At 43.1% G+C, this 15,350-nt stretch overlaps 1 protein-coding gene across 7 annotated transcripts in view; it reads left to right on the plus strand.

Moving 5' to 3' along the window:
* Positions 1-219: 219 nt before the first annotated feature.
* trpc3 (transient receptor potential cation channel, subfamily C, member 3) overlaps positions 220-15,350 on the plus strand; it is a 34,749-nt gene continuing 19,618 nt past the window's right edge. For 3 of the 7 annotated variants that reach the window (XM_035523700.2, XM_035523701.2, XM_035523703.2), the window contains exons 1-3: positions 220-512; positions 7,352-8,117; positions 10,931-11,116. In XM_035523700.2, the coding sequence (XP_035379593.1) occupies positions 352-512; positions 7,352-8,117; positions 10,931-11,116 (1,113 nt within the window). In that variant the 5' untranslated portion in view covers positions 220-351. Of the gene's footprint in view, positions 513-2,225; positions 2,361-2,383; positions 2,482-7,147; positions 7,251-7,351; positions 8,118-10,930; positions 11,117-15,350 lie in introns of those variants that run through there. The other 4 variants (XM_035523704.2, XM_081713041.1, XM_081713040.1 and 1 more) reach the window with 4 other exon arrangements.

The raw sequence follows: 15,350 nt of genomic DNA on the forward strand, positions 1-15,350 counted from the left end.
GTGTCAACCCCCCTTGCATTATTTAAGATGGTTTGTGAAACTTAGTTTAATTAATATTTTGTGTCATATTTTGTCTCTCGCACGCGTGCTTTTCTAGTATTTCCGTGCATGAATTCTTAGAATTACCGTCATTTTTATGACTATTCATTTACGACTATGATTAATGAGGAGGAGGGGGAATGTGGTGACCGATTATAGCTGCTTTAGCTTAGTAGGCTCGAGCGGATTCTCTCCTCTGCATGTAACTTGTTCAAACTACTGCTTGCGGCGGCGGCTCTGCTACCCAAGCAAGGTGAGACTCGGCACGCCCGAGCGACTGAAACAAGAAGAGGGGACAGCGCAGGGGTCTGTATGTCAGCGAAAGGTAGGGAATCCAAGTATCAGAAAAGGGTATCGTTTTCCGAGGGAGAAGATGAACAGTGCTGGAAAGAGGAAAACGGCGGCGTGGATGCACATCACGTGAAGTCTGTGAAGACTTTTAGAGAGTCGTCGGGGTGCTATCGATACAACGTGTGAGTACGTCTGAGAACCGTGATAATTTGAATAAGCAGCCCCTTATCGATTAGGTGATATTTGCACCACACATAAAATTGTTACAAAACTGTGAACACGAATGCTCTACTGGCTTTCTTAATCAAAATTCTTGAAATAATACGACTTTTAATGCATTCTCCGAAATATAAATCTCAATTTTATAATATTTGAGATCTCCAGTGCGGCTGTTTAGCAGTAATTCGTGTGAATTCTGTTTGAATATGCAGTTTGCGGTTTTTATTCTGCATTATTGTTGAATCAGTTGACAGCATCGAAAAGGCATTCATGAAGTAACTGTAAGCTGTCTGGATAATTATTCAGAACAAAGCGATTATCGCTCAGCCCTGACGTATAGACCTTGCAGCGCCATCCAGTGGATATTTGTAAATATTCGCACTTGTCAGTTTAACATTTCAGAAATCGAACAGTAATATCGTGCTAATGAAAGTCAGGGGTACTGCCGCTGCTGCTAGTGGTGATATGTTGACCTCGGTGAGTTGCAAAGATTGCGATAAATGACCTTAGCTGACATTAAAGAGTAAGTCGTAGACAATATACATTAGACGGAAACAGATGAGTACAGTACAGCTATCTTTCATAGCCTGTATGTAGCACATGAAGTTCGCTGTTACCCACCACTACAAACTAGCGCGTGCGTTCATTATGTTTGCTCGTGTCTAACGGCTCGTGCTCTGCTCCAGGGTAAATCTCTAAAGCCGCGTGTCAGGATGGGAGTGTAGAGGCGGAGCGGGGACACGTGCCTGGTCCCGGAGGTGTCAGTCATGCAGGCCTTGTTCAGCACGCAAAACTCGCCCTCTGCCTCAGCTCGCCCCTGCTGAATAACCGTCAGGTGGATTATACTGTTCCAGCGTCAGGAGGGCTAATTAATGTTTGGTATGAATCCCCATGGGACTTTACACTGAATGACAATTATATGCAAATCTACTTTAGGTAATTGTTTCATCAAAGATTTGGAGACCAGGGCATCTTGTCACAAACTGTCACACTGTTAACATTTCCAACATCAGGGTGTACAACTTAAAGGTTTTATGAATCTGTTTTATGAATTTGCTATTTTATCCTGTCTGGGAAATGCAAAACACAGAGGGAGTGGAGGTGAGCCCAGATTTGCTTTTGTTAAATGGTTTTAAAAAATAAATAAATAATGGAACATTACAGTTTTTGTAATTTTCTTTTAGTCAAAATTCTCCACAATTATGCATTTATACTTGGTAGAAAAGGAAATAAGTTGTTATACGTTTGCTAATGTCCTGCACTAAAATTTACAATAACAGCAAACATGGCAAGTTTGGAGCAAGTTGTCACAGCAATAACCCACAGGCCTCACCACCATCCCAGCTCCACCCAACGGCAACTACCCCAACCCCACCCAACGGCAGCTACCCCAACCCCACCCAACGGCAGCTACCCCAACCCCACCCAATGGCAGCAACCCCAGCCCCAACCAATAGCAGCAACCCCAGGCCTGCAGCAATCCCAGCCCCAACCAATAGCAGCAACCTCAGGCCTGCAGCAATCCCAGCCCTAACCAATAGGAACAACCCCAGCCCCTCCAGGCCCATTACCAAGCCCCACCCATTAACCTCATCATTTCCCAGCAACGCCAGCTCCAAGCACCAAGCACGGATATTTGGCCAAACTCAAAAGCTGTTAAAAGCTTAGCAGGCCAAGAAACAGTGCTGTTCTTACAGATACACCTGTGAAGAGGGCAGTTAACGCTGAAAGGCAGACACAACCCAAACCGAATCTTTGCCAAAATAAATGGAAGGCGAGGACAAATCAAAAATGCCAAAGAAGAAAAGAAGGTGGGTACGAAAAGAAAGGCTCTAGATGACCCTTCATCAGATGATGATGATGATGATGAGTACCTGCGCCGTTCTCGAGCAGCTGAAATGAGAACTGGTTCCAGTGGGTCACATGCGAACAGTAAGCCCATGTAAAGCACAGCCAGGCTGGGCGATTTATTTGTGTGAGTCTGATGAGTCTGATTAGAGAAATCTGAGGTCAGATAACCTAGAGCCTACTGGAATAAAAGAAATCCAGATAGCATTGCAGTTTTGTTTGAATACTTGCAATGATTTATTTGAAATATTGTTTGTCCAGTTGTAGTTGGCACTGTGTTAACTAGCCGTATCACACCTGATCTAGTAATGATAATGAAGCTTTCTGATTAATCTAGCCTTTTTCTGGAGAGGCATTTCATTTCATTCAATTTCAAGTAAAAAGTAATATTAATAATAAATTATAATAATAACTGAAAAATGAAATGTTTTTATTTGTTGCAAAATTGGTTGCTTGCAAAATGGTTTGATGACAAAATTGCTGCTGCAACTTGTCACAAGTGCACATTCCTTATTTAAAGGTTTAAAAGTCAGTACAGAGAGAAGAATTGAAAATGTAAGAATACAAAATATTTGCCTGAGCAGTTTGTAAAAAGGGGAGTGACCAGGTGCCCTGGTTTACCCTACACTACATGAGTCAGATTTTTTCCTTAATCTTACAATTTATTTGAATTCCTGTCTTCAATAGAAGTTCATATAGTGTTTTAGCATCCATCTGAGAGAAAGAATATTAATAATCAAAAGAAAGCCTCAAATCAAAAGTTAATGACGTCAGCTGAGTTGTTTTAGGTCAAGCAGTTCAGCTGTGGGGTTAAACTGGAGAGTTACATTTGACAGCTAGAGTCATTGAAGTGTGTCAGACTGGTCAAATTGGTCCCACGTCTCATGTCCCACAATATTTCATTTTTAGTGTCAGTATAGGCTGTAAAAAATGTGTCATCCAGTTTATGAAGTTTGTTTAATTCATCCAACTGCTTGCGTATTTCTTAGCTTTTGAGCTCTGCTTTGGTGCTTAAATTTCCTGAGTATCTTCACAGCTACAACAGTACACCACAGAACAATACAGATCCTCCTCTAACCTTAACCTAGTGTTTATGCTACACTACCTTTTTGCATTTCAACAAATATATGTCTGACTTCACTAGAAACATTGCTGCATGATGTGCATTTTTGGATAAAATATGTGTTTTGATATATTGTAATGGAATTATTTTCATGTTTTAGGATTTTAGAGTTATAAATAATAGTGTGTGTGTGTGTGTGTGTGTGTGTGTGTGTGTGTAATGAATATATCATGTCTGACCACTCAGTCACTGCACCGTGGGGTCCAGTTCGATCAGCCCCCCTGCCCTCTCAGGCGTGACCCCAGGCACTGACTTTACGTCAGCCTATGCTGGTAATCTGGTCAAATTTGTATCACAATGCACCTCCCATGATGGAAGACTTGCAGGCATACTTATAAATGTGGTGTGGGATATTCTTAGTCATCCATGTAGCTTTAGGTGTCAGTCCTGAAACAGGATGTCCAGTTTAGGCTGTAATAACAAATGTGCACTGTTACCCATCAAAAGCCAACATTCATATCAGCTCACTTAATGCCAGTAATTTGTGCATGCTGTCTTGACTGAAATTGAAATGGATTTTTTCACGGACGTTGCCTTCTCTCCTGAATGAATGGGCATGAGGTCTGGATCGTGATGGATTCTGCAGGCAAGACCATAGTGTCTGTGTCTGTGTGTGTGTGTGTGTGTGTGTGTGTGTGCCGTTATAAAAACTTTGGATTTGCCTATAATAAAGGGCGCTCTTCTCCGCACATGCGTCCGCCTCCTCACCACTCACCGTTACAGAATGAACAGGCAAGCCGTAGGGAACAAGACAGGGTTTAAATACATGAACTAAACGAGGGACGGAGAAAACGAAACTATGGCAAGGAACAAAAATGCACAAGACAGGGAAAACACGGATCACGGAAGCTTGGAGGGACTAATCGTGACAGCCGCGTTCTACGTTATTATGCACATTGGATTTGAGTGTCATAAAGATTTAATTTTTTGTTTTCCAATTGAACTCATGGATGGTATTGTGTCCCAGGGTTCTTTGGATCACTGAAATCAATCTCAGACACCTGTAATAATTAGTTTGCCAAGTGAACCCAATTAAAGGAAAGCTACTTAAGAAGGACGTTCCACATTATTAAGCAGGTCACAGGTTTCAACTAATATAGGAAAGAAAAAGGATCTCTCTGCTGCGAAAAATGTCAAATAGTGCAGTACCTTGGCTAAGGTATGAAAACTTAGGTGTGCTCATCATACTGTGAAGAGATTTGTGGCTGATTCAGATCACAGACGGGTTTGTGCAGATAAAGGCATAATGAGGAAGGTTTCTGCCAGACAAATTCATCGGATTGAGACAGCAGCTGTTAAAATGCCATTACAAAGCAGCAAACAGGCATTTGAAGCTTCTGGTGCCTCTGGAGTCCCACGAACCTCAAAGTGTAGGATCCTCCCGAGGCGTGCAGTTGTGCATAAACCTACTATTTGGCCACCCCTAACCAGTGCTCACAAGCAGAAACGGTTGTAGTGGGCGCAGACATACATGAAGACTAATTTTCAAACAGTCTTGTTTACTGATGCGTTCCGTGCAACCCTGGATGGTCCAGATGGATGGAGTAGTGGATAGTTGGTGGATGGTCACCATATTCCAACAAGGCTGCGACGTCAGCAAGGCAGTGGTAGAGTCATGTTTTGGGCTAGAATCATAGGGGAAGAGCTGGTAGGCCCCTTTAGGGTCCCTGAAGATGTGAAAATGACCTCAGCAAAGTATATAGAGGTTATGACTGACTACTTTCTTCCATGGTACAAAAAGAAGAACCGTGCCTTCTGTAGCAAAATCATCTTCATGCATGACAATACACCATCTTATGCTGTAAGAATATCTGTCATTGGCTGCTATGGGCATAAAAGGAGAGAAACTCCTGGTATGGCCACCATCCTCCCCTGACCTCAATCCTATTGAGAACCTTTGGAGTATCCTCAAGCAAAAGATCTATGAGAGTGGGAGGCAGTTCACATCAAAACAGCAGCTCTGGGAGGCTATTCTGACATCCTGCAAAGAAATTCAAGCAAAAACTCTAGAAAAACTGACAAGTTCAATGGATGCAAAAAATGTGAAGGTGATATCAAAGAAGGAGTCCTATGTTAACATGTAACTTTAAGATTTTTTTTATTTTAATTGAAATAACTTGATTTCATTAAATGTGACTTCTTAATGCTGCAAATTCAACAAATGACCATTTTCAGTTCTTTACAGCCTATAAAATGTTTTGAAACTGTTGTGTATAATAATTTGGAACAGTGCATTTTGAGTTTCTTTATTTTTGAAAAAATTCTGTTACCATTGTGAGGTTTGTTCAATAAAATTCGATTTATACTCTTAATGGTTGATGACTTGAAAATTATACTGACTGTCATTTGCATTGACCATTTAGGAAAATCAGAGAAAAATGTCATTTGCATAATAATTCGGAATGTGGTGTAATGTTGATCCAAATTAGCCGTGGACAGCACTGAAGGCGTTCACATCAGGCTCCAAGTGAAATGGCTCTCGACTCCCGAACCTCCAGGCAGCTCACTTCCTCCCTCCAGCGAAGCCCTTGTGGAGGCTAGCTCATGCAGTCCAGAGACCTGCAGTGTGATTTGTATGTATTGCATTTTGCATTCGTTTACTCTGGAACTGTGTTTGAGCTCTGGGGTGTTTGGAGAATGAGCAGGTGTGCACTGAGGACGTTTGATATTTCAGGTGAGGTTCTATGGAAGAGGTTCTGCATGACTGCTGGATGTCAATAAAATGGGAAACGAATGTAGAGATAAAGGGAGAATATAAGAGTTAATATGAAGGTACTGAGTAGGGGAAGGAAAGGGTTAATGTCCAAACCTAAAGGATGCATGCCACTCAGGATGTGGTCACTTAGACGTTTGCATGGATTTTGCGTGTGTTTGCGTATTGCTGTGTGTTGCAGCATTTAAGAGTGGAGTGTTTATAGTGCACTAATGGACTTGCTGGAGTTTTATGGGGTTTAACAATGACTGACTGTAGTGTTTGTCAGCTGTGGGGTTTCTGGTTCAATTTCAAACGTAGAAAAGCCCTTTGTATACTGATTTTGTCTTTAAGTGGTTTAAGCAATTACACCAACACATGATATAGTATATGCAAATAATGTCACCATTGATAGTTTGATGGAGGCTACTTTGGACACACAGAAAGATAAAGAATTTGAAGAACTAAGAAATTTTAAAAATCTGGTTGCTTCCATTAGTTCTAGTGTGCAGGGGTGGGCATTGGTCTTCTACAACCCGCACCTGCACACAAACTCAAAATAAAGCCTTATCACTGTTCCTAATAGTTAGCAGAATCTCCACCACACAGTGCAATAGATTTTTATCTGTAAAACAGCAGACTCTCTGATAGTGGGCTGTTTTATCTGCAGCGTACCCCAAGACAGACACTTTTACAGTGACTCATCGAACTGTCTCAGACGTGACCAAGGTGGCAACCTGTGGTCTGATTGTGGCATCTGTTGTGTTTCATTAAAATGCTATTAAAGTCAGGAGGAGTTCACACTGTCTACAGGGTTCTGTACCCAGAATGCCATTCTCAGCCCCACCCCCACCGCCCCCTTCTGTGTGCTAATATCCTGAACCAAATATCCGTCATCTGCTCCTGGTCAGATGCAGCAACTTGTTTGACCGGTGTCAAAGTGTTATATCACATCACTTCATCCTGACATTAGCAGCCAAGGGAGCTGTTTCTCCGTGCATGAGCTCAGTGGGTCCGTAACTGTCTGACGAGCTTATTGTTAGTTGCACTTTCCTTTTACACTTTCTGCACGTTGTGTTTTGTTGCTAAGGCAGAACGGGCATCGTATGCAAATTTGATCAAGTCTCTTTGTCTTTCAGGAAGACCTTTGACTCCTTCTCCGCCCGGAGGATGACCCTGCCACGTGAGAAGGGTCGGCGCCAGGCGGTGCGCGGGCCGGCGTTCATGTTCACCTCGCGGGGGAGCAGCCTGACGCTGGAGGAGGAGCGCTTCCTGGACGCTGCCGAGTACGGAAACATACCTGTGGTGCGCAAGATGCTGGAGGAGTCGTGCACGCTTAACGTCAACTGCGTGGACTACATGGGGCAGAACGGGCTGCAGCTCGCCGTGGGCAACGAGCACCTGGAGGTGACAGAACTGCTTCTGCGCCGTGAGAACCTGGCACGCGTTGGCGACGCCCTGCTGCTGGCCATCTCCAAGGGCTATGTGCGTATCGTGGAGGCCCTGCTGGGCCACCCGTCGTTCGCAGGCGGCGAGCGGCTCACGCGAAGTCCCTGCGAGCTGCAGGAAGACGACTTCTACTCATATGACGAAGACGGCACTCGCTTCTCACCCGACATCACACCCGTTATCCTGGCGGCGCACTGCCAGAAGTACGAGGTGGTGCACATGCTGCTGATGAGGGGCGCCCGCATCGAGCGCCCGCACGACTACTTCTGCAAGTGCTCTGACTGCACGGAGAAGCAGAAGAAGGATTCTTTTAGCCATTCGCGCTCCCGGATCAACGCATACCGAGGGCTGGCCAGCCCTGCGTACCTGTCGCTCTCCAGTGAAGACCCTGTCCTCACTGCCCTGGAGCTCAGCAATGAACTTGCCAAGTTGGCCAACATCGAGAAGGAGTTTAAGGTAGTGCAGCTGTCTTGGTTACGTTATACATGAGGTTATATTCCAGCAGTAATTCAGAGTTTAGCATATGCTTTAGTTTTTTCCCAAAAGTAACAGCTTTGTGGTGTTAATATTTGAACATGAAAATCAGTCATTCATGCAAAATGTATGCAACCTTTTGAATGTTGGTATTGTGTTTCTTTGTGTGTTGGTATTGTTTATGTGTTTCTTTGTGTGCTAGTATTGTTTCTGTGTGTTTCTTGGTATGTTGGTGTAGTGTTTCATTGTGTGTTGGTATTGTGGTATTGTGCTTCTTGGTGTGTTGGTATTGTGTTTCTGTGTGTGTTGGTATTGTTTCATGGTGTGTTGGTATTGTGATTCTGTGTGTGTTGGCATCGTGCTATAGTGTTTCTTTGTGTGTTGCTGGTGTTTCTGTGACTAGGTGTTTCAGTGTCTAACTGGAAAATGCGTTCAACTCCATAACACAGTTAACGTGAATGGAGGTGATTCCCAGTGTGCACCAGCATCACTGCTGCCTGTGTGCTGGTTGCTGGAATGATTGTGAAGGTAAACAGAGCCTTGGACAGTAGAACATTCAGCAGGCATTACAGTCTCTACGTCACAGCTCAGCTCTGAGAATGTTGTTTTGGACAGAAACTATTACTGCTGAAAGATCCAGTGTATTACTGTGCCCTGCACTAACACCAAAACTGCCCCTCATTGATTGGGTTCTGATGTCTGTCATGCGGAGAGAGATATTGGTTTGGCTGTAATGCTGGGTAGGGTGCCTGTTGATCTGAAGAGGTGACACAATCCTTGCCGGGAGCAATAATGTTTGGCAATAAAAATAAGATCACCACGTGCTGGTCACAGGAGTTTGAGGGTAGTGCATGCTGAGATGAGTCTGGTGTCTGATCACGTCTGTACTAGAACCGGCAGACATATCACATGCACATTTGTTGAATTAGAAATATTATGAAAGCAAAGATGACCTGATTTTTTTTTTAAAAAGGTCATGTCTGGACATTTGGACATATGGTGTACATGTAATGCGTGTGCGCATGCGTGCGTACGCACACACACACACACACACACACACACACACACACACACGCACACATACACACACACGCACACATACACACACACGCACACACACGCACACACACATACACACACGCACACATACACACACACACACACGCACACACACACACACACACACACACACACACACACACACACACACATATATACATATATAGTTTATATATATAGCACTTACAATTGTATTTCCAGTATAATTGTGTACTTAAAGAACTTGGCAAATACCTGCATGAGGGCAGGTAATAAACATGACCTCTGACCAGTCAAAACCAGAGCTTATAAAGGCTGATCTAATGTTGAAGGGGTACAGGACTCCAGTATAGTCAAAGAACTTTAGGGTAAAATATTGGAGCCAGTAGTGGCAGATTTACAGCTGTAACTGTGAAATGCACGAAGCTCGGACCTTCTGTGTCCTGTAAGTGTATCCGAACTGTAAGGTTCAGGCTCACCCTCTGAGAGAGAGGATGGTGCTCTGGGCATGCATGACTAAATGCTCTCTTCTCACACTGACACACGTAGCTGTGAGGTGACTTGCTGAGAAGCTTCGGGCTGCATGCTAACTTTTTCTACAAGAGCTCCTGGTGGGTGTTCGGTCATTCCACTCTGAAATATTTGGGATCCTTTAACATTTTACATTGATTAAATCATGGGATCCAGTAAACTAGGTGGTTCAGAAATATATTTACCTGACTTGCAATTATGTCCGAACACCACTTTAGTAATTGAGGGTTAAGGGTCTTGGTCAGGGGCCCAACAGTAGCAACAGGACTTGAACCAGCAACATTTTAATAAATAGACCAGTATTTTAACCACTGAGCTACCAATATAACAGCAGTCATATCATTGTAGTAATAGTAATTATTGTAGTAGTAATGGTAATTGCCAAACAATTACAGAAGAAGCATTTTGTGCATAATTATAGGAGAGGAAAAGAAGCAAATGTGTTCTGCACTTTGTCTGATGAGGTTTTGGGAAACTGACTCTTGTAAATAGTGAATCGAGGCCCGTGAGGACTCTTGCTTCTGCGTACATATTTTGGCAATCTTATCTGTCTTTTGACACTACGAATGGAACTGCATGTATATTTTTATGTAAAATGTTTAAAAATGCATGACAGCATAATGTATTTTTAATTTCAGTCATTGATAAAATGGAGCAGAGTTCTGGTGTGTAATGTTGTTATAAAATAATCTATGAAGCATATAATTTGTGGCAATGGTTTTTAGCTTTCAGGGGTATTTCATTAGGAGGGCTAAGGCATGTAACGAATGCCCCTACTCCCCTCTGCAGATAGTGTTATCTCATTTTCTCATTGTAGAATTGCTAGTAATCATTTCCCTGGAATAACCAAGGGAGGTTTTGATGAGGTAGGAACTCTCCATTCTCCCATTGATTTCAAAGGCTTTTAAACAAAATATGTTCTCAAGGACATTTTTCTTTCTTGCGGTCCTTAATTGAATTTTGCAACAAAGTTGTCTCACTTATTGAAGGAACGTATATTTTAGAGTGCATTGGAGAAAAGGAATAGAGCAATTTTTATCAGTGCTAAGGGCAAGACTTAAGACCGGAGTGTCTGTGTATGGCCTCACTGTTTTCTTTATGGATGTGGAAAACCATGTACTGGGGAAGGAAAAGATGTACGTCTCCTGCTACTAACTTATCCTGCTCTCTCTCTCTCTCTCTCTCTCTCTCTCTCTCTCTCTCTCTCTCTCTCTCTCTCTCTCCAGAATGACTACAGGAAATTGTCTATGCAGTGCAAAGACTTTGTGGTGGGTGTGTTGGACCTGTGTAGGGACACGGAGGAGGTGGAGGCTATCCTGAACGGAGACATCTCAGCTGAGCTGGAGGAGGGACAGCATCACCGCACCCTCCTCAGCAGAGTCAAACTGGCCATCAAATATGAAGTCAAGAAGGCAAGCAACTGTAGCCTATTTATCAATCACCCCCAGCTCCCTGACTCTGAACCCCATTATGAATCAATTCCAGCTCCCTGACACTGAACCCCCGTTATGAATCAATCCCAGCTCCCTGACACTGAACCCCTTAATAAATCAAACCCAGCTCCCTGACTCTGAGCCCCATTATGAATCAATCCCAGCTCCCTGACACTGAACCCCCATTATGAATCAATCCCAGCTCCCTGACTCTGAGCCCCATTATGAATCAATCCCAGCTCCCTGACACTGAACCCCCATTATGAATCAATCCCAGCTCCCTGACACTGAACCCCTTTATGAATCAATCCCAGCTCCCTGACACTGAACCCCCGTTATGAATCAATCCCAGCTCCCTGACACTGAACCCCTTTATGAATCAATCCCAGCCCCCAGCCTCTGGACCCCGTTATCAATCCCCTTCTGCTGTGTGTTATATTTGTGTGATTAGTACTGCTCCTTTCCACACCATATGATCAGTCTGTGCTCAGTCTCTCCTTTTGCAGTGACTGTACAGTCAGACATGCTTACTAATGTATACATTATATGTGTTTATTAGACACAATTTGCAGGTGTATAGTTAGTGCCTATAAAACCTCTGTTGCACAATCCAGTATCCAGTTCTTTATCAGCAGTGCGTCTCTGAGCACAGAACAGATGACCCTTCTGCTGAGATACTCACACCAGAGCTTCTACTGTGTCACTACCATGTCAGTGTCATAACATCTGGTCACCAGTGGCCTTGCAGTCAAAAACACGCCAGTGATGAATGGAAACAGACTGTCAAACTGCATGGCAACTGGTCTATGTAATCATGTGACAAGTGAGTGTAGGTACAAGGTAGATGTTTGTGATCAGGAAAGTGGGAAAACTACATTCCTGTCTGCTGCCTGTGAACGTCCCGCCCAAGCGTCCTTCAGGGTAATTTCAGAGCAATAGCAGGACAACATTCAGGCAGAATAGTACAGGGTACTGCCCAGCACAGTGTACAGTATAGCCACATCGAATTTAGGTGGTGATGGTCTGCTATGCTCGTATCCTTCATTTAATTACAGGACAGATGTAGTAACTCACATACATCCACACACACGCGTGCACACACACACGCCCACACTCAAACACTCACACATGCAGGGATTGCGGGGATGACACCGGGGTTTAATCAGCAGCTAAGTGAAATGAACGCGACACAAAGCATGATCGGGGTAGAGTGCTCTGATGAAGGGTTCCTCTTCACCAGAGACGCCACCCTCCAAGGAGCAGGTTGCAGTACTGACATATAAATGTGTGTTCCTGTAATGAGGCAATGCTGTGAAAAGTGATTGTGATTACACTCACAGTTATGTACCACAGCAGACGCTGGTGAGGAGAACACCCAGACTGATCAAATGTAATGGACATAAAGGACAATTTTGTTACATTTTGAAAAAGATTTTTTTAACCTACGACGCAGTACCGGGTTTGTAAGGCCATTTTATTGAACATTTTCTGAAGTTTTGTACAAAATCAGAACTTTAGCAGCTTTCTAAGGAGATGATCTTATGTTGTTCAGTACTGATCATGAAGTACGTTTATTAATAAAGAATAGTACATTTATTAATGCAGATAACACTTCACTGATTTTAGGCTTACCTAATATAAACAGGTCTTTCTTTCTTGATAAGTGGACAGTATCAATCAAAGTGACAGAAAATGTGCAGTGCAGGTTCCCTTCTACCTCAAACCTGCCACAGTGATATTCAGCCATCACTGATTTGCTGTCAGGTGTTTCTAATGGCTCCTGTCCTCTGGGTGTGAGGAGGCAGCAGAGACATGAGAGCACTCTCCCTAGCGTCTCCATTGTCATGGTTACCCTGTCTCATGTGTTTGTTTTGCTTTGCTTCCTGAGTTTCCCCGCTTTTGTTTGTAACCCCTGTTCCTGGTTAGCCCTCCTTAGCCCAGGTATTTAATCCCTGTGTTCGTGCAGTCTTGTGGCTGGTTAATGTGACTCCATGTCGCTGTAGTATTCGCTGGTCATGTTTTTAAACCTCTGGAAGTCTTTTCTTCTGCTTGTGTAAGTTGTGTTCCTTCTTGCTTCCCCTATTCTCTTATTCTGTGATTTTGTCTCTTTTTTTACTACGTATTCCCAGACTCTCCGTGTTGGCTCAGTGACCCTGGACCGTACTAACAATTAAAATTCTGGATTTTTCCCTAATAAGTCTCACTCTTCTCATATGCATCTGCCTCTTGACCGCTCCACGTTACAGTCATGCAGCCTGGCAGTTTCCCTTCAGTCCTCTGTTCAGTGGCGGAGCAAAACAAACAAACAAAAATAAATACAAAGTGCTTGCACCAAGATTTGCAAAATATTTTATCAGCTAGATTGGCTGTGAGACTCTTGCTGGATTCAGTAGACACTTGTTCTTACCACTTTTAAGACCTTATATAGTCTTCATTCCTCACTCCTTCACACTTACACTTCACTCCTTCACACTTACACTTCACTCCTTCACACTTACACTTCACACATACACTTCACTCCTTCACACTTACACTTCACTCCTTCACACTTACACTTCACTCCTTCACACATACACTTCTCCTCACTCCTTCACTCCTCACTACTTCACTCCGGATGATGAACATTATTTTTCAGGATTTGTTTTAAATGATGAACATTCCAGAAAGGGCCACACGTCCGACTATCCAGACTACATCCGGACAACATTAAAAAAAAAAACACTTACACAATCTCACCTTCTTTACAATAGTTATTCATAGCTGGTGAACTCTCACCTGAATTCACATTTTTAGGGTAATTAGCCAGACATAGTTTGAAATCACTGATATATCAAGCAGCAGAGCGTATGTAGGACAGATGTGAATTTAAGTCCTGTTATTCCCATCAGATGCACACAATTAACCTACTACCTCTAATCAGAGCTATGTGCACCAGAGACTGAGCTGCATCTTTGCCCTGAACAGAGGGCACACTGTGGTACAGATCACGACCCTTGAACGGAGGGCACACTGTGGTACAGAGCGCAACCCCTGAACCGACGGCACACTGTGGTACAGAGCACGACCCATGAACGGAGGGCACACTGATGTACAGAGCACGACCCCTGAACAGAGGGCACACTGAGGTACAGAGCACGACCCCTGAACAGAGGGCACACTGAGGTACAGGGCACAACCCCCGATTCACCTTTCCAGCCTCTGTTCCATTCTGAGATAGCCAAGGGGGCGTGGGGGGCTTCCACGCTGAGTGGCCTGGCTCTGTCTGACTTGGCCCAGTTAGGACACCTGTGGGGAGGTGGAGATTACACTGGAGCAGACACCAGTCATCTGATTAGAGCTAAATTGTTGATTTGCAGATGGCAGTTGATGTTTAATAGTGGAAGGTACTAAATACTGAGTATTTACTTTTAAATGTTTTTACTCTGCATGTTTTCATTTTTAACTGATTGCAATTTCATTTAAATGCGTACATACATACACACATGCCTATATACACACGTGCACACACACACACACACACACTCACACACTCACAAGCATGCATACATACATACACACATATATACATGTACATCTCTGGAAAAAAATTAATAGACCAAAGTAAAATTGTCAGTTTCTCTGCTTTAACTGTTTATATGTACACATTTGAGTAAAACAACAATAAAAAATGTATTCCATAAAAATTTCTCCAAAATTCCAAATAAAAATATTTAGACATTTAGTCATTTATTTTCAGAAAATGACAACTGGTGTCAAAATAAACACAAAGATGCAGATTTTTCAAATAATTCATATTCTTCAAATAGTTCTTATTCTTTTTTTAAAACACCAGCATAATATTGTTTTAATTTGGGAAGAGTTCAGAAATCAATATTTGGTGTTATAAACCACATATTCAATCACAGTTTTCGTGCGTCTTGGCATGCTCTCTGGTACGTCTTCCACATTGTGTTTTAAATAAGGTTTGGATCAGGTGATCATCTAATCAGGACCTCATTAATCACACTTGGGAACTGTATGGCTGCTGTACATTTTGGAATGAGTGCTCGTCCTCTTTCCCAGAGCTGTATATTTAATTCTGCCTTTCCTTCCATCCAAGCACTCCTGCATGCTGTCCCCATATCCCAGCATTCCTCTGCACTGCGCTGCTCTCGCGGTCTTCCCATCAGCTCTACAACCTGCCAGGAACCAGTTATTTACATTTTCAATGTCA

The sequence above is a fragment of the Electrophorus electricus genome, chromosome 4 (assembly GCF_041902795.1).
Source record: "Electrophorus electricus isolate QZ-2024a chromosome 4, ASM4190279v1, whole genome shotgun sequence".
NCBI lineage: Eukaryota > Metazoa > Chordata > Actinopteri > Gymnotiformes > Gymnotidae > Electrophorus > Electrophorus electricus.